The 26212-nt window shown below is 48.6% G+C and overlaps 2 protein-coding genes across 6 annotated transcripts in view; both read right to left on the bottom strand.

Annotated features, from left to right (window-relative positions):
• On the bottom strand, nucleotides 2–8192 carry AGTRAP (angiotensin II receptor associated protein). Of its 4 annotated transcripts, XM_021417662.1 has the most exons (7): nucleotides 8047–8190; nucleotides 5516–5591; nucleotides 4040–4074; nucleotides 3722–3833; nucleotides 2912–3110; nucleotides 2670–2708; nucleotides 2–864 (listed from the first exon to the last, which is right to left on the bottom strand). In XM_021417662.1, exons 3-7 carry the CDS (start codon nucleotides 4042–4044, stop codon nucleotides 758–760), a joined length of 462 nt encoding a protein of 153 aa, XP_021273337.1. In that variant the 5' UTR covers nucleotides 4045–4074; nucleotides 5516–5591; nucleotides 8047–8190; the 3' UTR covers nucleotides 2–757. The 4 variants fall into 4 exon arrangements, with proteins under 4 accessions (XP_021273337.1, XP_021273334.1, XP_021273336.1 ...); XM_021417659.1 differs by lacking the exon at nucleotides 5516–5591 and having other exon boundaries at nucleotides 8047–8185; XM_021417660.1 differs by lacking the exons at nucleotides 2–864; nucleotides 5516–5591 and adding an exon at nucleotides 1273–1482 and having other exon boundaries at nucleotides 8047–8192.
• DRAXIN (dorsal inhibitory axon guidance protein) overlaps nucleotides 13461–26212 on the bottom strand; it is a 13649-nt gene continuing 897 nt past the window's right edge. Inside the window, exons 1-7 of one of the 2 annotated variants that reach the window (XM_021374676.1) lie at nucleotides 26024–26189; nucleotides 20148–20659; nucleotides 18000–18187; nucleotides 17364–17475; nucleotides 16913–17002; nucleotides 16623–16712; nucleotides 13461–14417 (exon numbers count right to left, since the gene is read on the bottom strand). In XM_021374676.1, the coding sequence (XP_021230351.1) occupies nucleotides 14305–14417; nucleotides 16623–16712; nucleotides 16913–17002; nucleotides 17364–17475; nucleotides 18000–18187; nucleotides 20148–20637 (1083 nt within the window). In that variant the 5' untranslated portion in view covers nucleotides 20638–20659; nucleotides 26024–26189 and the 3' untranslated portion in view covers nucleotides 13461–14304. Of the gene's footprint in view, nucleotides 14418–16622; nucleotides 16713–16912; nucleotides 17003–17363; nucleotides 17476–17999; nucleotides 18188–20147; nucleotides 20660–26023; nucleotides 26190–26212 lie in introns of those variants that run through there. The other variant, XM_021374677.1, reaches the window with a different exon arrangement.

The following is a 26212-nucleotide window of genomic DNA, read 5'->3' on the forward strand; positions in this document are numbered from 1 at the left end:
ATTCTTTTTCTAACACAGAACAACTGTGTTCATTTTATAGTTTTCTTAGAAAAGTATAACACTTCAAGTTCTATTAAGACAGGCAGCTGAAGGCAAAAGGACATTTCAAGGCACAGAGCATATGTAATCAACATTTACCAGCCATTTTCACTATCCTGAAGGACACGTAACTTTCATAAAAGCATCAATGAATGCTCCCTGGCCCAGTAAGTACATTTTACATCAACCCTAGCTGCGTGTAAACCACCACAGCTACCACAGGGAGTTATGGCCATAAATCTTAATTAAAAAACACCATCAAAAACCCTCAAGAAGTCTCAGATGTTTCCTGGAAATGTATCAGCAAGAAAACAGGCTAAACTGTGTTGTTTTAGGGGTAGTCCATAAGCTTGTTAAAGAGAGCTTGCCCAGGAATATTTTGTACATCTCCCTTACTTACAATAGAGAGGATGCACAATACAAGACTTGGAAGAATGCAGAAGGTGCATCCACTTGCACATACAGGGGAGGGATTCAGGGGGAGAGAGGAAAGCAGAGTATTGAAATCACAAAGAGTCACAGTGCTTAAAGTCATCTGAGATCTTCTGGACTCATTCCAAGAACTCCTCTGCCTAATCTTCAGGAAAGCAAAAGAAAAGTCAAGTCAGATCCTCTCCTGTTTGCTCAGTAGCAGGTCTTGTTTCATTGGAACAGACATGGGAGGAGCGTAAGGCCGGACTGGGTGAGGGAGGTGTCCATTCTGCTGCACACAAGGGCCTCAATATGGATGCTGAGCTGTCTTGCTTGAGTCAGGCCACTGTGGAGAGGCATCCTGCTGGTCAATTGTCTCATAGGCACTGCGATCCCGGCCTGCATGGTTGAGACCTGAACAGGAAGAGAACAAGCTTGAAAAAAACAAAAAACAAAACAACCAAGCACAAAAGACTGAATCCCCCAGAAGAAACCAAAAGTTCAGGAGCATGCCACATTAGCTGCTCTACCAGCTCCCCAGCACCTGTGTTCTGTGACACCCACTTTACAAGCAGGAGGTAAGAAAACTCATCCTTCCAGCGATGGCAAAATAACTGAGGTACATTTGAACACATCCCTTCATTCCCTGAGAAACGCTCTTAGCCACACGGCTGGTTGGAAAACAGAACTTGCAGTAATGTACAGCAGCATAACAGACTGCTGTAATAGCATATTTCAGCAATATCAAGTTTATGAAATCTAGTGAGGAAAAAAAAAATCAATATACCTTGCAACAAACAGAAGCAAGCAGGAACTATGGCCATCTCAAGTGCATGATTCGTTTGTGAGCCACTCTTCCCAACAACCCAGCTATGCCATGCCATGGCACTAAACTTGGATGCAGCAGTGCTCCTAATTGCACTATGAACAACTTGCAAATGGTACAAAGTCACGTTACTGTCCAGGGCATCAGCAGGGAAAGGAGAGACAAAATGTGCACGGAGAGCTCTCTATCTGTAGGTCTATCTATGGCTAGAAAGCAAATCTGAATCAAAGTTGGGTCCCAAACCATGACAGGCTTGTTTTATGCAGCAAGGATGCTGCCAAGCAATGAAGACAGCTTTTATTTAAAAAAAAAAAAAAAAAAAAGACAACACAGAGGACCAGGAAAATCACAATTCAGTTCAAAAGAAAAATGCCAGTTAGTAGGAAAAGAGAAAATTTGTCAGCCACATTGAACAGAAAACAACAGCACGTGGTTTGTACTGAAAATGTTGTGAGAAAGACATCTCAGGAGAGGAAAATACTAAGTGACTGAATTCCAACTTGTGCCTGGGAAGAGTCTGACAGCATGCCTGTGCTGGAATGCATGGTAAGAAGGGGGAATATCTCACCAACACTTTCTATAGGATACAGATGTCAAATCCCAGTTACAAGTAGAGTAAGCAGCTAATAAAAACAGGCATAAACATGGCACACAGGCCAGCTGAGAGAGATCTGCCTGGCATTTGCACAAGCAGCTGATGGAGAAAACGTCCACATTCTCCTTTCATGAGATGCAAACAACACCCTGACGCCGCTGTTTTCCTCTGACAGCCTCTCCTTCTCTACAAGTATCCATCTCTTTTCACAAGAAACCTCATCTTCTTTGCTAGCACCAGTGCAGTCTAAGTAGCAGCTTTCAAACACTGTAGTGCCAGTTATACCGTCCTTCGTCCTACACAGCCTTAGGAAAGAAAAAGATAACTGTACCAGGCAGCTGGTTTTGCCAGGATGAACTCCCACACAGCAAACAATCTCTGGCAGCTGCCCCAGTATGAACTAGCACCAGGAATGCCTGGCAAAGAAGCTGACAGAATACCCAACCATAGCACCCCTCTCTCTGGCAAGGCTGCAGCAACTACAACCTGGAGGAAAAATGAGTGCCTCCAAGCAAAGCAGCACAAGGTAAACATCAGTCCCATCTCCCAGGTAACGAAACAGAAGTCAATCAAGATAGCTAGGACATGAAGTGTGGAGTTAGAAATCCACCCTTCCCTCTCAGGTATAATCCAGGTAGACAGTAAATGATGCCTTTACTTTCCCATAGAAGGAAAAGAGAAGGTTGGCAAAGTGAGAGGGGCACCCAATGGCTTCCAAGAAGTGCACAACATGCATGAAGTGGAAGAGAGGAAAAACCTGAGTTAACTGAGTAAGAGTGACAGCAGTGGCATCAATACCATTGTAGGCAAAATGGCTGTCAGATGAGGACTCCAGGTCTGCAAGGGAAGAGAGGAAGAGTGCAAATTTAATGCCTAAGGCTCAGCAGGACAGACGTGCCAAAGAGAGAGGCCATCCTCCTCCTGGGAAAGAGGGGCAGAATCCAGCTGCACAAGGCTGAGGCGGAAGGGTACAAAGTGGAAGGCAGGCTTCTCTAACACCAGAGGATGTGGCCCACAATGATGCAGAGGAAGCATCCTACCGATGTTGAAGACGTATTCTCCTCCACGCTCCCGGTACATTCGATACACAAAGTAGCAGGATCCAGGTTTCAGGAGGAGGCTGAAGATGGCCATGCCCATACTGAAACGCTTCACGTCAATGAGATAACTATGTAAAGGGTAGTAGATAGAGATGTGAATGATGTCTGTGAGGACTGTGAGCAACAGGCCGGTCAGGAACTGGAAAGAGAGAACAGGACATGAACTGAATGAGGGATTAACTACCAGGAGAAATAGCCAGTTATACGCTCTATCTGCTAGAAGATCAGTGTTCACACAATTATGCTTTTACCTCTGTATAATACAATGCTAACCCATGACACGGCCCCCAGGCAAATAGAGATTCCTAAGTGTATGATCTCTTACATCATGCTTTTTCTTCACATCTGCTGGATGCCTTCTACTAGTATGTTCCAAGGTTGTTTATTTATGCTTGCCAATTTCTTTAATGATCAAAGAAGGGGCTTATAAAGCACCTCTACCTCAAGCATATTAAATGCTTGGAGTCCTCCTCTGGCATTAAAAGTGACAACAGCAGGCAGAAAATAAGAATCAAGTATGTCTTACCCCTGAGAAGCAAAATAATGGATAGAGAATGCTTCTCACCACAGTTTATAGTGCTTAAGTAGAAGCCAGGCTCTCTTGGGGAGACAAAAAAAAAATTAAATGGAGTTTGACTTGTTTACTGCTGCACTGGGAGTAGCTGAAGATCATCACTGATTCAAAGGAGCTTTTCTGCCCTCCACCCTCTCCCTGAGCAGTCTGGTAGAGGCAAATACCCTCACACTCACCATCACGATGGCATCAAGGGAATCCCGCTGCACAATGGCCCAGATCCCCACTGCAAGGACACTGAAATTCCCCCAAGCATAGGAGGCTGGAAACGAGTTATTCATGCATCCCCTGCCAAACAAGACAAAAAACCCAACCCAAGTTCACAAGGAGGCTGCAGCAGTGTTTGCATTTATCCCTGCTCCCATACAAACTCTTGGACTTAGGATGTCCTTGCACACAGGCATGAACAGGGAGTGCTGATTCCCCAAGAACATCCCATTCCTAGTTTGAAGGACTATCCCCTTCTCAAGCCAGGCCAGTTAAAAATCACTCACCACATTGTGAGCAGCCAGTGTACCAGAATGATGGCCTATGGAAAAACAGAGAGGAAAACAGGTCAGCAATTAGGAAAACTGTGGGAGAATCGACATAAAATGACACTATCTCACCTCCATGAGACAGAGTGGGAGTGTGCCCTGGACCCATGAACCAGTGCAAAAAGCTGCCCTAGCAACTGGGCCAGCAAAGACAAAACCATTTTTCTCTGCTTCTATTGCTGAGTATTTCCTGTGGTGCTCCACTACAGTCATTCATTACTGCCATCATCGCTGTTGACAGATGATTCAGGGCCCACTTAAATCTTTTCTAAATGTGTTATTGATTTTGGAACTCCAGAAGAGTTCGTACTGAAAGCCAGACAATCTGATTCACACCATGCTAGCACAGTTCATACATGACCAATCTGGTATCCCACCGCCAAGAAGTCCATAGCCATGACTGCAGCTCCCAGCATTTTGCCGTAGTCCTCAGTGAATTCCCCTTTGCCTCCTTCCAACCTGTGGCCTACCCTTACTCCAATATTAACAGACCTGAAGCCATCTTCTAGGAACCTAAAAACCCAATCTTGCCATGGTACACTGCTCTTTTCACCTCCAGCGAAGCCACTAGCCAAATACCAAAAAGCCAACTAGCCACAAGCCAAATACCGCTATGTTTATTGACTCAAAACATCTACCCCCACTCCAACTTCACACAGAACTTGTTGCTTCAAGAAAATTAATAACTCATGAAGCTGTGATGTGAGTACCAGGAAATCAGAAGGAGCGATGCATCTGCAATGGCTTGGACTGTGCAGCCAAGATATCACAACGTAACTGTCTTACCATAAGATAAAGCTCTTGTTCCACTGCAGTACCCCAGCACATCTGCTGAGCATTCAGCATAGACTGTCTGAACTTCAAACGCTGTTCAAACAGGTTTTTAATAATGATTTTTTTTTTAATTGCTCATGAAAGCCTACAAAATGCTTCAGCACCACCCGCCGCTTCCCCTCCTCCCACACTGCACCGCAGAGACCGGGCAGAAACTGCTAATCAGGAAAATACAAGATGTTCTTGGATAAGAATGGAGACATGCAAATAGCATTTACCCAAGAGACGATCACAACATCAGGGAAATTCTTAATTAGGTAGTATTTAATTGCACGTTACGCACTCACAAGACCCCTCAAGGCTCAGCAGTTAATATAATTATGCAGGGTGTGTTTTTTTTTTTTTTTTTAAGCTGTCTAGATCAATATTGCAGTTATTAAATTATGAAGCAGGCTCCATCACCAGCATAAAGTCAGGTAAGTAAGGGCTGATAATCCAGGGGGCTGTGGAAAGAAAAACAAGGCATTTCCTTCCGAGCTATTAGTCTGAGTTATCTGACAGCTCTTCAGGGCACCATGGAATTGGCTGATGGTCTCGGTGTGCTTTAACACAGAAAACGGAGTGTTAATGAAAAACATTATTTAAAGCTGCAGTCATTACGTGAGATAATTTGCAGGCAGCCTCCTGGTGAGACAGAAGAATTTATTCCCATCTGTTCTGGGGGATATATCCATACCTAGGAAGAGAATACATTGCTTTTTTAGGAGTTCTTTGGAACAGGAACTCATTCTCCTTCTCTGGAGATATTCAAAACCCACCTGGACACTTTCCTCTGCAACCTTCTCTGGGGTGCCTGCTTTAGCAGGGGGGTTGCACTAGATAATCTCCAAAGGAGTTTCCGACCCTCTGAACTGATCTATTTGATCTACCTTTCAAGTCAGCTTTGCTTTGAGCAGGAGGCTGGACTAGGTGACATACAGAGGTCTCTTCCAATCAAAATTATTCTATGATTCCAGAGCTAGCACGTAAAAACACCCAAGAACAAAACATCTGTTTTCAGGCATATTCATTTTAGGGCGTTTTCCAAGCTTGAGCAAAGTTGATATTTCAGGGCTCAGCATAGCTATTGCAATAATCCCAGCTGTCAAGCACTCACTGCAAAAATAAGGTGATGCTGCTTTCCACACTTTGTTGAGTGTGTAAGTTTGTACTACCAGAGCTGAGCCAGTAGATGCTGCTCCACGAGTGAATTCCACATCTACTGTAGGTCAAGGCCTGCTATACTAATTTTACAGTTCTGCATGTGGTTTAAAGAGGGATCTCAAGGCTGAGACATTGCTACGTTTTAGCACAAACACTGCTCAGTCATGCAGGTTTTTGGAAGTTTTCTACTTCTGTCACTGGGTTCATCCTTCTGATCTCAGAGAAACTGTAAGCAGTTAATGCCAACGCACAGTGGAAGTGTGTTATTCCCAGTCCCTCTCTGAATAAGAACCTTGCCAACCTTTGTGTCGTGTTTTATAGCAGCAGGCCACGACTCAAGGACAGCACGAAGATGTGAAACAATTATTAACTCACTGCACTGCAGCCCTTGAGTCCCAGAACACAGCATGACTTAGGTGGGAGGGGACCTTAAAGATCATCCAGTTCCAATGCCCTGCCATCAGCAGGGCTGCCAACCACCAGCTCAGGCTGCCCAGGACCCACCCAAGCTGACCCTGAATGCCTCCAGGGATGGGGCATCCACAACGTCTCTGGGTAACCTGTTCCAGGGCCTCACCACCCTCACCAGGACTTTACAAAAGGTACTTCCTAATGCTGAGAACAGTTTGGCCAGGTCAAGATGTGTCTTACCCAGGAAGAGATTTAAGAATGGTTACCCAAAACCAGGGAGGAAATGCATCATTTTAGTTATGTTGTGGGGACTCATCCATTCAAGAAGCGTATTTTTTCAGCTCCTCCATCAGCACCTCCCATAGTGGAGCATGCATTTCACTGGCAGATTTTTTAATTTGATGTCATTTTTTTTTTCACTGTTGTTTTCGCATGGGGAAAAACAAAGAAAGAAAGACACAAAAATAAACAAAGTAAAAAAAAAAAAGGAGAACGTAACACCTTTTAATCTTTCTAGCACACTGGGAACCGCATAATAGCTAAAATTCGTCAGAGCAAAACATCAGCTGCTTTCCAGGATGTAATAAAAAACATCTTTACTGCCAGAGTGATGGAGCACTGGGACAGGCTGCCCAGGGAGGTGGTGGAGTCTCCTCCTCTGGAGATATTCAAGATCCACCCGCACACCCTCCCGTGCAACCTGCAGTTGGGAGCTTGCTTAGCGTGGGGTTGGATTCATAACCTCCAGAGATCCCTTCCAACCCCTACAGTTCCGTGACTGCGAATATAACCCACAAGTCAGGCCTTGAAAAAGCTATTTGTGTACCTGCCTCACAAACGGGAAGTCTCTTCTCTTAGCAAGCTAATAAGAAGGGAAAACATGCTTATATGAACTCCCAGATTTCATTTAGCACAGCCACACGCAAGCCTTCCTATAGCAAGCTGCAACCACAGCAGCTTGATGTGTAAACCAAGAGCAGCCGAACCCAATGCGATCTGTGATGTTTTCAACAGCGCACCCAAAATCCCAGTAGGGAAACTGGAAAACAAGCGGCACGAAGTCCTAGAAGGCCCTGAAAATATGATAAATGGAGGAAAAACAGAGGAAAGTATCTGGTACCAGGGAAGGCCTCAGCCACAAGAGCAATGTGAAAAGCAATGGGGGGGGGGTTCAGCCTCACTGCAAGGAACTGCTCCTTCCTGAAGTTAACATGTAACTTCGGAAGTCCCTTATTTCCCCTTTCCCCACCAAATATCGCACGGAAGTTTACGATTTCCCCTACTCAACACCCCCTCCTCTCCCCCCCAAAAATAAAAATAAAAACAGAAAAAGCAGTTTCTATTGGTCTGTATAGACCCTCAGGGCCGCGCCACTCCGGGGCCACTTGAGCGACAACCGCTCCAAAAAAACTCACAAAAGGCAGAAATAACGACTTCTCAGAAACCCCCCACACCTCCTCACCAGGCAACAAGCTCAAGACCAGGCGCAACGCCGACCCCCCTGAGAGGGGACCCGCTCCCCCTTCTCCCAGCCCACCGACCTCGCCCCACGGCAGCTCTGCCCCCCGCCCCCCTACCTTGAGGCTGACCGCAGGCAGCTCCATGGCAGCGGCCCGCCCGCCCCGTGACTCCCACCGTGGGGCCGCTCCCCAGGGCCGCCCAGGGGAGGGAGCAGCCGGGACACCGCCTCCCTCAGCGCCCTGCCCCGGGGGTGGATCCCGGTGTGGGGGGAACCTCAGTGGGAGTGGGTGGTGGTTATCCCAGGCGTCCGGTTGTGTGAAACGCTGGGCAAGAAAGACATGGAGGATCTGGAGCACGTCCAGAGAAGGGAACGGAGCTGAGAAGGGTCTGGAACACAGTCCCATGGGGAGTGGCTGAGGGAATGGGATGGGTCAGGCTGGGGAAGAGAGCTCATTGCTCTCTACAGCTCCTGGAAGGAGGTCGTGGCGAGGTGGGTTCAGCCCCTGCTCCATTTAACAGTGATAGGACCAGAAAGTATGGCCTTAAGTCACACCAGGGCAGGTGCAGGTTGATATTAGGGACAAATTCTCCTCAGAAGGGGTGGTGATGTGCTGGCACAGGCTGCCCAGGGAGGCGGTGGGGTCACCATCCCAGCAGGTGTTCAGTGTGGAGATGTGGCACTGAGGGACGTGGGCAGTGGGCACAGTGGGGTGGGATGGGTTGGACTTGGTGATCCCAGAGCTCTTTTCCAACCTTAATGAGCCTATGATTCTGAATTGGGACTTCTTCACCTCTTGCTCTGAAAACTTTTCCAATTTTAGAGCTGGGGAAGTTGTTAAGTAAACGACCAACCAAAACCCACACTGTACAGACATAAATTCTTTTCCTGCCCCGTTCATAACAGCAGTCTCCTCCCCACATATGGCAATGGGATAGCAGAACCAAGAAGTAAGGGTGATCCTCTCCAACCTTCCTTGCCCAGTGTATGCGTGACCCGTCTGCAGAGTAAGACCATGACATTTTACTGGGTCAGTTGCTTTCCTGTAATTTATTTTTAAGACGGGGCCACTAAGAGTGAGAGAGGAGTCAGAAGTTCACTGCAGAAGCTGGATGTGGAAACGTGTGAGTCACCCTTCCGTCCCATTTCCAGTTCAAGCAGCGCAGTGCAAGGTTGTGTACAAGGGTCATCTGCAGTATGGAATCTGAACTCACACATTCTCAAACGAGCCACAAATAGGCCATTTGTGCACCTGCCTCTAAATAGGGAAGTCTCTAGCTGTCCTGTCCCTCATTGCATCCTAAGTCCTGTTGGATGCAGGTAGGCACTCTTTCTGAAGATCTCCCACGGCAAAGTATTGAATGCCCAAGTCACACGATCATTGAATTGCTAAGCAGAAGCAGCAGCAGCAAACTGGCTCACGGTGTAGTTGAAAACATTAATAAAAATGTCCTCCCAGAAATCCTCGATTGTGACACCTTACCAGATGAAAGATGGAAATATAACCCATGCACTGCCACATCAGCTGGGATTTCATTTCCATTTCTGTGTCCTGCAGGGAAGCCCTGCTTCTATTCACAGAAGTAGTGGTATCAAAATGGATCGATGCTAATTGAGTGACGTCAGGAACTGGATTTTACCCTAAATGGCAAAGAGAAGATTTGACATCTGAAAATATGTGAAGAGATACTGAATATCTGTATTGCTAGCTCAGTGTTTGGGTACAAACTGTGATAGGGACGCCCTTCCGTTGCGATAGGTATCTAGCAAAGGAATAGGGTTTATTTTAATGAGAAATTCCACTGTAGCCCAGTTTATAAGCACTGTTTAGATGCAGCAGTATGTGGCTGTCTTTGCTCCTTCCAGCATTCTCATTTGGTCTGAGTGAGACAGGCAGTCTCATTATCATTTATGCAGTGTGAGCCGTAATTTGGATTGATGTGACTGCTGTTCAATGCAAAGCATTCATTTCCCCTTGTACAATGAAAGTGCTTTACTTCATTTTGTTCATCAATGTATTGTACAATTAATTCAGCCCTGTTTATTATATTCTGGGCTTGTATGTCATGGACTCAGGGGACTTAGAAATGCCTTAATGATCTCATGGATATGAAAACAATGAGAGCTATGATAGACATGATGCATTTGCACATCTCTCACACCTATCAGATCTAGAGCTTGGTTGTTTTTTATGTCTGCTTTGCTTTGCTTGTACCTTGTAAATTGCCTCTCCGTGTAACCTGCTGCCTCTGTTCCCTTCCCTAGGCCTGATAGCTCAAAGCATCACAAACATGGTGAGAAAGATAAGCAGCAAGTTAAAGACTGCAGGGAGAAGCAGACAACCCCAGAGACTGGAAATAGGATACAGAGATTTTCTTAACTAGACTGGTCCAAGTGAGTTCAGCTCACTGTGATTAATATCTAGCAATTAGCTGCTTTCCGTGAAAGATTTTGGTAGTATGTCTTGCACAAATCAAGTAAATACCTAATACACAGCTGATTCCCTTCCTGGCAGAATAAAAGTGGGGCTAATAAGGCAGAAATGCTTTCTTTTGCATCTTCAGGACGCTGTACCTTCGGTGGGCAAGGCGATAGCAGTTCTGTGGGGAAGGGTAAGCAATGATACAGTTGCTCCTGCTCTACTTACTTGTCCCACAGAGATAAAGGCAAGCTCACTGCTCATAGTTCTGCTCTTCTTGTCACTCACTTGGGGTCTAGTTCGAAGGTAACTAATGAGTCCAGCTGCCATGGTGTCTTTAAGTTGTGTCCTGCCTGCAGAGCCAAGAGCAATGAAAGCATCAGCTCTGCACAAATGCGTTTATTACCAATAGAGACTTTCTGAATAAGCAGTGAGGAAGGGCATATAGAAGTTGTCCTGGCTCTGCAAACTCCTATTTAGGTCTCAGGGGAAAATCAGCAAGCAGAAGCATTATTTGGATTGAAGAGGACACTGAAGACGTTTTGCAGTGCTGGGGACAAAGCTCACTGCAAAACATACAGCAAGATGATTTGGGGAGTGGGGAGGGTTGCATTCATGTGGTATCTTGAAAGTTAAAACTAAAAATTCCTTTCTAATCTCAGCAAAAAAAAAAGAACTACTCCTGTGCTTTTCCAAAATCTAACTGGAGATGTTATCGTATAATTGACGGATTACTCCTCAAGATTCACTGACGCTCTAGAAAATGAATGGACATATCATAAATGAGTTTATGGGGATCGTGCGATACTCAGAACATTCAAAGAACAAAATAGCCCTCATTCTTCCAGATGAAAAAAAATAGACGTGAAAGCAATGTTTTCTTTATGTAGCAGAGTCTGCCTGGCACAGACAGAACAATTTAGTATAGCATGGGATTGAAATTGAAGCACTTTCACACCCCATGGATTGACAACAGGGTAATTACCAGAGGAGGGGGGAAGAGAGGGTTTCAGTAAAACACCCCCCAGCAAAAATGAATGCAGACTATTACAGACCTGAGAGATAATGATTCCCAAGTGTTTTAATTTGTGCTTCCCCTCCTTGTCTCCCTTGCAGCCATCATTTTGGCAACTGCCAGCTACATCCCTAACACACTCAACAGCATTCACATTCGGCAGCAGGCAGCTGCTGAGATGATTATGTCAAATCAGCACTCTGTCCTCTCTTTTCCATGTCTAATGATTCTCACCCTTGGAGAAGTGCTTTGAAATGATGTATACACCTCAGACTCATTGTGAGGCTGCTAAAAACAGTAGCTGCAGAGCAGGACTTTGGGTGGGACTCTGTCACTCACCTTACTTGAATGCGTGCACTGCAATTAACTTTCAAAATTATTCTACAGAGCCCCGCTGTTGCTGTTTTGGGCCTGGCCCAAAGTCCTTTCAAGACAACAGACAAATCTTCCAAGGGCTCTGGATTAAGCTCTCTGAGGGCAGGAGAGAAGCTGAGTTTGTGTGAATTCTTAATTTGAGTTTCTCAAACAATCCATTGTGAAGAACACATCTAACAAGACTTGCTTGGCGTTTGTCTCCCTCTGCCTCATTCAGAGCTAATGTCCCCAAAGGCACAACTGTCACTGACTGCATTGCAACTGGGAGATGGAAGGAAGGGAAATTTGCTAAATGTAACCTAGTGGTACCATCACTGCCCCTGCTGTCGTGCTGCTGAGACAGCAGAGCGGCACTAAAAAGCTTTCCTGCATTCAGAAGTGGGTTGGACTTGCACAAACATTGCCGCTGGGTTTTATGTCACGGGCTGATCTCGCGTTCTACATCTTGGCACGTTATTTACTCAACAGCTTTCGTTTGCACTGCGGCCGTGAAGTCAAGAATAGATCTGGCAGACACATCAATCAGGTTGCCTGATTCTGTTCGCGCTGCTGTGGCTGTGCAGCGTGCTCACGTTCCACTGCTCGCCCTTTCTGCTTCACCTCCTCAGCATCACGGTTTGATTCAGGAAGAACGAGCCTCAGTCACGAGCTCTCTTTCTGAAATTCCAATCTGAGCAATCAGACCAATAATCCCGTGGCTCAATTTGTTATAATTAACTCCATTTTCACTGTCCTTAGACGTTTAACTAATCCCACCAATTAAGAATCAGCTGTTCTCTATATTCAGAGTTAATAGCAGACCCAAAGCAGAGAAAGCAAAGGGTCCCCCGTTGAAGTCTAAAAGCTCTGGCTTAAAATTCATCATGCTTTCACTGCACGTGATTTGCAACAAGGTCTTGTTCAAAACGCTGCCCTGAATCCTAGAAGGACATGGGGCAATGAATACCTGCATCATCAAGGATAAAAATCCCTGCAAAATTTCCAGCTTTCTTTCAGTTGCACTGTTCCAACACAGACCTCAGCTCCAATAGCAGAAAGCACCATGATATCAAAACCTGGCTTTGATAAAAGACTGTGCATGTGGTTCTTATTGCTGTCACACGGACCAGGATTTGAGAGCTCTGCAATTGACTGTGATCAATTAAAGCCTTTTTCCCTTTATGCTTTCACTCACAATAGCACTGGCAGTACCACCTACTGTTCTGCATCTGTGCTGAGGGAGGGGCTGCATTTCTCACTCTGGGTTAACAAACTGCATCCCTGCTGCCACAGCATAGAGCTGTAGCCAAGCCACCGTTCCTTACTCCTAATTTTTGAGCTGAGATTGTCATGCTGTAAGTAGAAATCTGAATAGCTATGGCCAGATGAGTGTCAGGCTTTGCCTAAACCCTCCTCTCCAAATTCCTCTGTGCATCTCCTAGCAGTACAGGCGTATGTGGGTCAGAGCGTACCGCTGTAGTCATGACTGGGCAGCCATCATATCAGAGGCACAAAGCATTCTGCCAAGGAGCACCTGAGTGAATACACAACGTGGGGTGACACTACCACAGAAACAGTGCAGAATGGGGATTTGCCTACCCTAACGGAACACAGTAGGGTTTAGGGAAGCAGCGTAAAGAGGATTCTGACCAAAGCACCAGGATTACTATTTCTTCTCCTCTAGGCCCTCCTGGCTCCTGGCCCATCCTCAGGTGCAGCTGAAGAAGCAGAAGAGTTGCACAAAGGAGATCTATCATAGCTTTATTTACACGTCGTGGAAACACACATGCAACATGTCACAGGATTTACTACAATGGAACAGCCTGTCCCTATCTCCTGTTACCAAAAACTTTGTTTTTGGCTCACTAGGAAAACTATCACTTCCCCAGAAAGCTCCTAAAAATAATCATTAGAAAGAAGAGACTTGGCAGGATAACTAACGAGTGAGAGCTGCAGGCTGGGATGTCTTGCCACATCCTTGCAGAAACCAGGTTGTTCTATGGGAGCAAGAGAGAAGGGAAGGAGTGGGAGTGAATAGTCTCAAAGAAGACAGGTAGGAAGTGGTAGTGTGTAACTGCTAGGGAATATCAGCCTGTAGCAGTGAACAAAGGGGAGAAAGAGAGCCGTGTCAGAGGGTCCCTCCTCACCCAGGCAGCCAGATTCCTGCTATCATCTTTGCCTTCTTTGTCACCCTACAAGCTTTGGATTCTCTAAGAACCTCTGACCCTTGAGGAGTGTCTACCTTTCTTCTCAACTATTGAGAGGGAAAGCTTAAGCTCCTATCCCTCTTGACCTGAAGGATCTTCCATGCCTTGCCATCAGACTGGCAATCACGATCATCTCCAACTAACTGGGAGAGGGGGACCCGGATCAAGGACAGGAAAGTAGTGAGGGAAGGGAGGAGGAACGCAGTCCTGGTATGGAAAAGGCTGAGACCACTCTAGAGTTAACGCCAGCCTCCGTTTTCTTGGAGCCTGGCCTGCAACTTCAATCATTTGCTTGACTTTTTCCTCTAATCCTCACTGCAAGATGTAGGCAGTTTGACCCCAGCTACCGACCATCCAGGCAGGAGACAAAGTCCCACCCTCCTAAATGTTAATGAACGATCCCTGCTCTCCATTGGCCGACTCAGGCTCCACGCAGCGCCCTTTCCTTCGGGTCACTCTTCGGTTCCGGTGGAATTTGGCATAACAGCGTAGCCCTGTAAAACAACAACAACAAACAACAGGCGTGGTGAGAGGGTAAGGCCATGGCTCATTACAGCAGTAACACTGAACACTTAGCTCCCGGCCTTAGCTCATGACAGAACCTGCAGCGGTGGGGCCAGTCCCAGTATTGGAAAGCCTGAGCTGTGTCAAATGAGGTGGCAGACAAATGCCTGACATGGGCAGGGCATATTGCTTTCTGGGCCCTGCTATTCTGCTTGGCTCACTGTTCTGGTCTGGGATTCATCGGCTCTGGCAGAAGGCCTCATTGGCTTTTTGAAATACCAATGAATTATCCCAATTGTTTCCAGCGATTTTATGGAAGCCCTGCTTGGTTTCCCCCTGTTACTTCTCATTACTGTCTAAGTGATCTCTCCATCGGGAAATTACTACAGACATAATGTGCAGCACCGATGGCTGGGGAGCTCCCCTTGCTATTTATTTCTCTGAAGCTTCAGGAGAGGAGGGAAGAGACTGAAATGCTGTTACTGGGAGGTCTGATCCAAAGCTCACTGCTCATCTCCTTCAGGTTCCCTATTTTGGATGGTAGAAGTGCAGGGTCTGAAGGAAGCTATCAGAGATAGCATTGATAAAAACTTAGAGGGAGAAAAAAAAAAAAAAAAGGTATTTTATTTGTAAAAAGAACCCTTCAGTACATTCAGTACTTCAGTCTCCCACGGCAGTGGAAGGCAATGGGAGCCTCTGGTCAGGTTAACTCATCGGTTTCTGGTACTGACTGACTTTGTCATGCTTGTCCCTATCCCTGGAGGTGCTTGTCCCATCCCTGGAGATGCCCAAGGCTGGGTTGGATGGGGCCTGGGCAGCCTGAGCTGGTGGGGGGCAACCAGCCCACAGCAGGGCGTTGGAGCTCAATGATCTTTAAGGTCCCCTCCAACCTAAGCCATTCTATGATTCTATTGTCTGACTTTGTTGCACCAGAACGCCGATGTAGGTGGGCCAGATGGAGGAAAGCCTACGTGCAAGCAATTCGCACAAAAGCCTTGATTTTCAATAGTCCAGGATCTGGTTATTGCAGTTCTTGCCAAGAACTAATTTGATCATCCTCGAAACTGAAACTCTTTTTACTTCCAGAGCAGACAACAGATAGCAACAGTGCCAGCACCTCCAGTGGGGGAAGCTGAGGATTTATAGCTGCAATAATGAGGCAGCCCATAAGCTGTCCTTGAGAACGCGTACACAGGAGACCCATCCAATGTCACAGGTCACTGAGCAGCATTTTGGAGTGCATGTCCCTGGGCTATGCTGAGACCAGGCTACCTTGAAGCTGGGTTTCTGCCCCTCATTACCAGCCCCCCCCCCAGGGCAGTTAGGCCTCCCAGGAAGAGAGCACACAAGATCAGAGCTCTGCCCTTATCTAAACATCTTATCTGTCTTATCCGGACCCTGTACCTCTGGGGATTTCTTTAGAGGATGCATATTTGGCATCAACATACAACTAGCCTAAACAGAAAGCAGGGCTGGAGGCAGCGTTCATTAGGCTTGCAGAAGGACTTTTTTTCTGGGCTAATCTGTCACAACATCCTCACTGATGAGGGCCTTCAAGTGTTGCATGACACACTCAAGGTGAAAACTATCATTTAACATTACAAATCTAGGAGAGCGGTCGGTTTAACTGGGTGAAGTGGGTGCATGACCTGGTCAGAGTCGCTGGGTACTGAAACACAGGTCACTAAACTGGGCAGCCAGTTTTGTTCTGGCAGACAAGACCCGGTGCCTGGAGCTGATCTTGAACGTGTTCAGACTGGAAGAGTGCTTTTCAACATCTTCGTAATGTGACTGTCTACGAAGGGCTGCTGTGGATTCTCCAGAAATGGTTTTAAGAAACAGAAGCCTGTGTCCTGCCCACACCTACTAAATTGCTACATATTCATTTGAAATTAACTCAGAAAAGCCATACTGGGCGTAAAGTAATGTGAAGCAAGGCTAGTAGTACAATGTCATAGCGTGTGGGACTTCAAAGCCCCATTGAGTTGCTTATTTACGGTGGCTTCTTCTGTCAGATTGATATCAAGATTCTTTTTTTCAAGAGTGAAAACAAGATATCCCAGATGACTCATTGGTCACATTGCGAGTCGGTGTCAAGGAAAGGCTAAGAGGGGGTTGTCTGCAAACACTGTTCCCAGTCAACTCAGCCAGCTATTAAGATAGCAGGAAGCAAGGGAGCAAGGAGCTGAACTCACCTTCTGTGCACATACAGTCATCGTAGCACTTGTTGTTAAGGCCTCGATTGTGTGGTTTGCAGAGGTGCTCACGCAAGTCACAGCAAGAGCCTGCAACAGAAGAGCACGGGTGAGCACAGCAGATTTAGCCCCTGCTAGAACTACGACAGCTCTGTCTTACAGACATTAACTCTGAACTTCCTTCTGCATACCATTTTCGAACAGCATTAGAATCAGGATACTTATAGTGGAACTTGGGCTGGATTTCAACCATTTCTAAACACGCCATTGTTAATCAGGCTGATCCTGACCTGGGAGACAGTCAAGGTGATGGTCACACGGCTCTCCTTCTGCTGATGAGGTTTCGTTTCCACCGTTGGAGCTCTTACTGCGGCGTTTCTCTGTGGAAAAGAATTGATGCTGGTAGAAAATATCACACTAGAGTTTATATTTGGAAAACTAGGGTGAAAAAAGCCCCGAACTTCAGGAGTTTGAGCTCTGAACCCTTATAGTTTAGTCTCATCTCTACTTCTCAGCCCTCCATCTAATCATTTTTCCTTTGCCCTCAAACTCCTTTGCCTCCAACCCATCCAAAATGAGAAACGTGCTGAAACAGAGCATAACTACAATCAGCTTTTTCTCTCTTTCCCAACTACTGTGATCTCATATCCCTCAGCACATCTGTCAACACTAACACTAACCATAGGCCAAGAATGACTTTTAGGAAAGAGGATGGAGAGCACAACAGTCTGAGTTTAGCACCTTTCTTTTTAGCTGAAGGCCACATTTCTGGTTTGAGGTCCTCATAATCTGTCCAGTCAAAGAGTGCCATATCTAGGGTGGGCATCACATCCCCATCTTGCCTGAGGCGGGCCTGCAAACCACAAGACACCAAAGAGACAATGGATTACATTTCTGTAGTGACACTGAAGCATTTGTCAATTTTCCTCATGCTTTCAGACCTTAAGGCTTCATACTTCCCCACCCCTCACCCCCACCTTGTCCACTGAGGATTCTTAGCATCTCATGCTTAGAAAGGAAGACCTTTCTCTTGTCCCAGCTGAAGTGAAGAGGAAAGCTTTCACTGCTTCTTTGTGGGGCAGAAAAGCCAGCAAGGAGCATTAGAACACGCTGCCTCTCCAGCCAAGGGCTACTACCACCTCTCTGCTCCTCGAAGCTGAGTGAAGATGGCTAGCTAAGGGAGAAGGAGGGCAGGGAAGAGAAGGGACTGAAGGAACAGCTTTTGGAGTGCCTCCAAGATAGAGGGCTGCTTCTGAGGGAGGGCTTCGGTGTTAGGCAAGCACTTACCTCTAACTGAAAAAGAAGAAACTGGACCTTAGCTGCAGGAGATTGCTGTCTGTATCAGAGGTACAGTGCAGTTACCAGTGGTCTCTTTACCTGTGACCGCGGCGACGTGGCTGGAAGAACAGGAGGCTCTTCTGTGGAAACGACGAGATCCAGTGCAGTGAAGAGAAGCACGGTGGGAGTTGGGCTGGTCGCTTCCTCTGCCTGGAGGTTTTGAAACTGCTGCTCGAAGCTTTCAGGTTTCTTGTACAGGGAGCTCGGCCCCACAGCAGGAGTCTTCCCTGCAGAGGACAGCAGGTACAGCAGCGTGAGCTTTGTCATCCCTTTCACAGAATTGCTCAGGTTGGAAAAGACCGTCAAGACCATCAAGTCCAACCGCAACCTAACCATACTGCTCTAACTCTAACAACCCACTGCTAAATCATGTCCCCGAGCACCACATCCAAACGGTTTTTAAACACATTCAGGGATGCTGACTCCACCACCTCCCTGGGGAGCCTGTTCCAGTGCTTAGCAACCCTTTCTGGAAAGAAGTTTTTCCTGATCTCCAACCTAAACCTCCCCTGGCGCAACTTGAGGCCATTTCCCCTTGTCCTGTCACCAGTGAGAAGAGACCAGCCCCGCTCTCACTGCAATCACCTTTCAGGTATTTGAAGAGAGCAATGAGGTGGAAAAACGTGAATTAAAGGAATCTTTGCTTCCATCCAGCCACTGCCTCGTTTTCTACCACCCTGAGCTGCTGTTGAGACCAGTGTAAATCAAGCCCACGCTATCTGCACGTCAATTCTTACACTGAAGTCACACAAGAAGGTGCAGTTCTGTATTTCTCTTGCTTAAGAATCAATGGATTTATTCCTAAGGAAAATGCAAATCTCCAACATTTCTTGAAGCTATAGGTGTAGCAAGCCAATTGTTTTGGGAACAATCCTTGTTGACTGGACTTAGGAACGCAAAATGCCTCTGCTTAACCATTTTTAAAGCTGCTGCAAATTCCTGAAACACATCCTTACATCATTTTAAGAGTGGGTAATTTCTATCCACCTCAAGTCAGAACCTCCCTAACTTGAAATACAAATAACTTCACAGCTTGATCCATGTTTTTTGCAAATAATTAATTTCAATATAGACATTAGCTTAAGCCAAAGGTACCGGGCCTGTTTTGCAGTCTGCAATTAAGGCCTCAAGCCAGCTTTGTTGCGTGCTCTTTCTATATTGCTTAATGTGAGTTGTTCAGTCAGTCCCCTGAGAAAACAACAAGAGCTCTTCTTACTGATGCAGGGAGGAGTGATAGCTGGAAGGCAGAGAGACTGACACCCAGCTCGTCAAAGGGTGCAGATCCGACACAGAGTGCCTGGCTTTAAGAGCTCTAAAGATTTACTGCTGTGAGCACATGGTACCGCAGGGACACACACCCACAGCTTGACCTGCAAAGGGAAGCAGTCCCGGTCAAGAACTCTTAGCAACATTGCTAACAACGCTGTAATGTAACGAGTGCAATTTCACATGTGCCAAAGCTATATTTTTCATTGTTTGCCATAAACGTAGAAGAACACAAGCTGTGATGAAAATAAATTGATCTTCAAGCTAAGTAGGCTTTTTTAATTATTATTTCCAGTTCTGGTCATGTTTTGAAGTCAGTGGAGAGACTGAGCATGGCTTGGATATTTTTCATCCTAAATTGAACCACTTCCTTTAAAAACAAAACAAAACAAAACAACAACAAAGTGGGCCACCCCAAACCAACCCCTCTAGTCCTAGGAACTTCCAGAGCTCTCCCCTATAAGGCAAACAAGGTCATTTGCAGAAAATTGCAGCCAGCAGTATAAACCTCCAGTTCTGGTGTTCCCTTTTTTCTTGTGCCTCTTTTGTTTGGCAGATTTCTCCCCAGAGCAGGCACACACCCCACGCTCTCTGCACACCCATGTGGGCTCAACCACAGCTGCATCTTCTTGCCCTCACACAAGGGAGCCAACAGCCTCAGCTTCCCTTGGAGCTCAAATCATAGAATGCATTGAGTTGGAAGGGACCCTAAAGGCCGCCTGGTCCATCCCCTGCAATGAGCAGGGACACCCACAGCTCCATCAGTGCTCAGAGCCCCTCCAGCCTGACCTTGGCTGCCTGCACCACCTCTCTGGGCAGCCTGTGCCGGTGCCTCACCACCTCTACTGTAAAAAACTTCTCCCTTATATCCAGTCTAAATCTCTTTTAGTCTGACACCTTTTCCCCTTGGTCCTGTCATACCTCTGTGGTGTTTCAGCCTGTCCCTGCGGCTGTGCCGTCGCTGCTCTCGGTTCTGCTTCTTTCCTCTCTCAGACCCAGGGGACTGGTTCTCCCGCTCAGCGTGTGGGAGCTCAAAGCCCAGGAACACATCCTTATCCTTATCCTTAACCTTATCCTTGTCTTTGTCCTTATCCTGTTTCAGCGCTGCTGGCTGGCCCAGTGGCATCAGCTCTTCCATGGCTGGAGCTCCGCTACCCGCTCGGAGGGCCTCTTCCCCAGCTGGTTGCCCTCTAGCAGGCAGGGCAAGGACCCTCCCTTTCTTGGCCAAGCCATGCTTGTGGTGGTGCCCACTCCTGGGCTGCCGAGGCCACGTCTCTTGGTTTTGAAGCTGGTTGTTGTTCTCATTTTTGAGCTTCATGTCAGTGTCCAAGGAGACTGCAAAGGTGAAGTCAGTAAGAACCAGCACACACAGGAAAAGAGACGGAGAGAAGAAGGTGGAAGAAGCTGCCATAATCCTGGGGGGTCTGCGTCACCTGCAATTAAAACCAAGAGCGACAACACAAATGAAGCAACCAACTTCTAGGAGCCGTAAAGGCGACCAAAATTCAAACCGAGGGCAACTCAGACGACAACACTTAAGATATCTAGACATCATCTGAAAAAGGTTGGAAGAGAGTTCTTCCCTCCTTGGTTATCTCCAGTGCCAGCCACGCTTACAGCAGCTGAGACACACGTGCAGGGCCTGCAGGGATAAGAGGTCCCAGTTTCATGTGCAAATGAGGGCCATCAATCAGCAGGACACTTCCCTTTGATTGCTGAGCAGCCCCCTGCCCTCCCACTCACTGCCTGCCATCTGAGGGCTGCACAGCACCAGCTGTCGGCTGGGGCACTTGGCTGCCACGTTGGCATCCTCAGCCTGCCTGGCAGCGGCCCCCAGCACAGCTGGTTTCCTTGCAATGAAGATGTCAAGACGAACAGAACCGGAGGCAGATGGTGGCTTCGCAGGACCAGCAACAAGCAAGGGCTCCAAGCAGCTCAAGGCGTGGACGTGCACGCTGCCTGAAAGCGCTCAAGGAAAGAGAAAACGCCGAATGTTTCGTGGTGTATCTCTGCAGTTTGGCAGAAAACCGAATCTGCTGCTGCCAGCAGAGCAGGGGATGCTGCTCAAGGGTCGGGATGGCAGGCTGAGTGTCCTCTAGCTTGTCCCACTTGCTCTCCCTGAGCCTGCAAAGTCACTTCACCTCGCCCCACCAGGTGACACTGGCACGGGGAGGGTAATTTAAGTCCAAAGAACATCGAGACCAAGACTCTCAGTAAGCGCTGCAGAGCATCCTCATCCACTCTACTTCAGTGGAGTATTTTCAAGGGTCTTTTTTCATCCCTGTGTTTGTGTTATGAGTTGTGGCTTTGGGACGCTGCACTGGTTAGAGACTTCTCTTATTAGGTAGCCCTCTCCCTGCCCTTTCCAACAGAAGGCCGAGCATTTCTAGCAAGCCTTTCACTTTTGGGTAGCTTTCTTGGACCGTCCCTCTCAATCTGGGCAGCACGAAGGCATGCTTAAAGCTGGAGTTAGTTCCCAGTGACACAGAACACCAGAAAAACTGACATTAATCTGAGAAATACGGTCACAAAATTACAGCCACAGCTCTTCATTCAACACCCTCCATCAACCCTTCCTGCACCCCAGGCCTCAGCTGCAGCTAATATCCATAGGTCTGTTCACCAAGTGAACCGCTTTGCTGCCTAATTGCAATGGCTTGTGCTCCTTCCTCCAGGTGCTCCGCTGCTCGATGTCACCTGTGAAGGGGAGCAGCTAAGTCTGCTCAACTACGCATCAGCAGATTCTGCCTTTCCGTGATGCCTCTCTGCTATTGCTTAGAGACTGGATGCAAACTTTCAGCCCGTATCTCCTCTGGCAAGAAGCAGGCAGCACAGGAGGCTTTCCTTCAATGGGGGTGTGAAAAGCAGATCCTTCCACCGGCCACAAAGCCCACAAAGTGCGAGGTGAGGGCTGACCCAGGAGGTGCTGGGCAGCTCATTTCCTGCAGGCGGAATAGCATTTTATTGGCAGCTACCTGGGACAAAGGAAAACCAGACTGACAGCTACATGTATTATCAAAGCACCTCAAGTTCCTGCTTCACACCAGTGTAACAGATAGCAGCCAAGCAAAACCCAAACCCTGCATCTGCAGCCTTTGTCTTTTTGAGGGATTTTTTCTGTAAGAACCGGAGCAAACCAGCTGGATCAAGGCATCACAGAACAACCCAGAGAGCTGGAGACAGCATCTTACCTTTTCATCTATAGGCAAAACGCCAGGAGGAGAGAATAAGTGCAAAGAGAATGGAAGGCAGTGCCTTCAGTCTCGCTCACAGACACGGGCCCTTTGATAATGAACCTGACAGACGCATCAGCCACAATTCTGCTTTCCAGCAGGAGCCAGAGAGCAGCTCGGTGCTGTGACGCTGCCTCCTCAGTTCGAGTGCCACTCCTCTCTCAGGACCCCACTCCACGACAGAAACCAGCCCAGGGCATGGGGGATGCAGAGCACGGCAGTGTTCTCGCTGTTGATGCACCTGTTCTGCCAAAGACGTCTTACCTGGGGCAGAATTTCCTATGTTAGAAATAAACGTGGATGTTGTGTCAAGTCCAAAACTCATCCTCTTCTTAGGGATGCTACTTCAATAAAGGGAACAGCCCAAGCGCTCGCCAAGCTGACTGCTCCTGCAGCTCTCCCCAGCACCAGATCTGCGTCCTCGTTGCTTCAGCCAACGCTTGCACTTCCTTTGTGTACCCCCAGGATTATCAGCCACCTACTTCTCGAGGTAGCAAATCTGCCTATTGACGAGAAAATGTGTAAAGCAAAGATAAGGCCTTGGAGCTACCTGGGGTGCAGGCTCAGGGCTGATGAACGAGTTGCAGAGCTGTCTCTCAGCCAATACTTCTGATCTATTTTGGGTTAGTAGCGGATGGTCAGAACCCTGTAAGAGAGATTACGTTGTTTGGCATCTTGGGTAACTTCCCCGTGGGCAGCCTCTTTCTCTGGACTCACAGGTAGAAGAATTACTATTACTCTGCTCTCAGCTTGTAATCCTGCAAGGCAGACGTGGACTGAATGGGTACACAGGAACTCAGGTATGTTTTCTCCCTGTAAATGCATCTCTGTCACCCTGGTGTGGGAAAAAAGGCTCTAACACCACCACTGCTGCAATGGTTCATTCACTGCATACGTTCATTCAGACGTCTGACTGAAGCCATGACACCTGACTGCCTTGGCTTTAGCTTGTCACCCATGTTCTTCATGTCACAGCACAGAGGAACAGAACACCAGAACCCAAACATGTAGAATATCAAGTTCCTTTATCACTCCAGACCACGGATGATGCAGTCTGTACGCTCAAGAGCTGAACCCAGCCAGACCCAAGCACGTAATCTGGGACACGTTTCTCCTTGGCTCTGATAAGCTCAGACGTTGGCAGCGGGGCATAAAGATTTCCTGGACTCCAGACAACCCCAAGCTGCAGCAATAGACAAAGCGTGTGTTCATCTACACAAGTGTTGTGTGTATGTGCATGTGCAGCACAGATGACGGACAATAAACCCAGCTTCGTGTGCCAGGCTCCCTGGAAAGAAGGAGCCAATGGTGATGGATTGGCTTGGGAAGGCCTGGAGCAGAATGGTGAGGGTAGGCTCCATGGTAGGCGCCGTGCAGAGAGCTGGCTGGAGCCAGGAGGATGGCATTGTGCAGATAAATGAGATTTCCCTTCCCTGCTGGGTCTCATTCCATCTGGTTTTCTGTTTCTGGAGGCAAATGCTGGGAAGCTTCATACACGATCTGCCAAGAGACCCTCCCGTTTCACAGGGGTCCCCCCAGCTTTCTAGGGTCTCCAAAAGCAGATGGGAAATCTTAAATGCACTCTTTTCTTTTCCTCCCCTGGGCACACGTAATATCACTTTCCTCATCTCCAGCATTTCTTGCACGCTCACTTTATAAAGGATAACTTCTGCTGCTCCCGCATCCTCGGGACGACAGAGCCGCCAAGTCCCCAGCTCGCTGTTCTTTTGGGTCAAAGCTGTCCTCCTTTTGCAGGTTGCCTGTATCCATTGTCACCTCTCCTCCCAACCTACCTCTCACGTTCATCTGACTTCACATCTTCCTCATCCCTCCTGACTGGGAGACGTGCTCCTTCTGCAGATATCCAGGCTGGGTGAGTCCCACCACCACCCTCTGAAACACCTGTTTTCCTTTCAATTGTTGCTTCATCACCAAAGAGCGCTCTGCTGCTGGGAGGACCACAGCCACGTTTGCTCTGTGCACTGATTGCAAGCGGCGGTGTGAAAATCACAGAATGGTTTGGGTTGGAAGGGACCCCAAAGGCCGCCTGGTCCAACCCCCCTGCAATGAGCAGGGACACCCACAGCTCCATCAGTGCTCAGAGCCCCTCCAGCCTGAAACAAGAGACAGGGCACAGACTGAAGCTTGCAGGGCGTTCAGCAGCAGCTCCACAAAACACCTCCCCGAGGCAACCCGCGTTCAGTGACCACTCCAAATGTTCCTCATTCCCCACTAGTTAAGGGCTGGGACTGGGGTTTGCTGCCCAGGTGATCCCAGCCCAAGCACAGCTGTGCCCCCGTTCCCTTGTGCCTACCCACAGAGTGCATCCCTCGGAGCAGGGAGCGCGGCCCCGGGGACAGAGCCGCTGTTTTGAAGTGGTTTGAATGAATATGCAGTACCCTCTGCTCTGCTCCCCCCCCGGGACCTCACGGAGCGGCTGACACAGCCATCACAGGCGACCCGCTATCAAACAGAGGCTCCTCTGCCCAATAATGAGATTAAAATAGCAATGAGCCTGAGATTAGCATCTGAGATATAGTCGCTTGCTGTCAGCGCAGCGGAGAGGACTCTCCGGCTTCACGCACAATGCCCGGTGACAAATGAGACGCGGTCAATAGCAGAGGTCATTGCTCACCCAACTGGAAAGCAGCCGCCGCTGGGACGGGGAAAGAGGGGCAGACCGAGGCGCTGGCACGGGGAGGAGTGGAGTCACCGTCCCGGGAGGTGCTCAAGGAAAGGGCAGCCCTAGCGCTTAGAGCGGGCACGGGGCGGACGGGTTGGGGTTGGACTCGATCTTAGAGCTCTTTTCCAGCCTGAACCATTCTGTGATTCTAAGGTCTGGCCCCGTCCTCACCGCGACGTGTCCCCGAGCAGCACAGCACCGGGCTGCGCTCGCAGCATTCCTCCTCTCCGTGTCATTCTCACTCTGAACCCGAACGCGTGGGACGAATGCCTCCTTCTGCAAAGGAGAGGAGATGGAAACACAGAACCATTTCCATGGAGGCTCCAGGTGTGAATCGGAGAAACGTCACTTAAACCCCACATGATGAATTGCCGGCCGCAACGAGCCATTAACCGATGCCAAATTGATTTAATTCACAACCAAGATCTCACTTTTAGCAAGGCAAGAAACGCAGAGAACAACCCGCGGGCGCTCGGGGAACACGAACACACAATGCCACGGAGGGAACGGCTCCTTCGCCCCTCGGCCACTTCGCGCAGCGGCGCGGGCGCTCAGCGGCTCCCGGCGGGGGGAACCGCGCCTCGGTCCGGAGCCGAGACGGGCAGAGCCGCCTGGCGGGGCAGCGCTCAGCACCGCGAAACGGAGCCGGGACTCGGGGGAGCCCCAGAGCCGGGATCGCTCCTCCAGCGCGGTGACAACGGGGGCGGCTCCGGGACCCCGCTCCAGCACCGGCGCTGTCCACGCCGCCCCCAGACCCCGTCGCTACCCGGAGGCGGCGGTGACGGGATCCCCGCAGCCTTTGTCTCCTCCCGGGGAAAGTGCCCCCGTCCCTAAGAAGCGAAGGGAAAGCGGCTCAGCGGAGCGGCCGCCCCGGTGCTTACCTGTGCTCGGCTGCCGGTGGGCAGAGCAGGGCAGGGCTGTGCCGGGGTAGGGGTGTGCGGGGCCCGGAGGAGGAGAAGGAGGAGGAGGAGGAGGAGACGTGCGGAGGCAGTGGGGGAATGCGCGGCCGGAGCGGGGACGCCGGGACCCCGCGGGCTGCGGGGCGGTGGGAGGGGCGCGGGGTGCCCGGG

Source organism: Numida meleagris, chromosome 20, assembly GCF_002078875.1.
Source record: "Numida meleagris isolate 19003 breed g44 Domestic line chromosome 20, NumMel1.0, whole genome shotgun sequence".
Classification (NCBI taxonomy): domain Eukaryota; kingdom Metazoa; phylum Chordata; class Aves; order Galliformes; family Numididae; genus Numida; species Numida meleagris.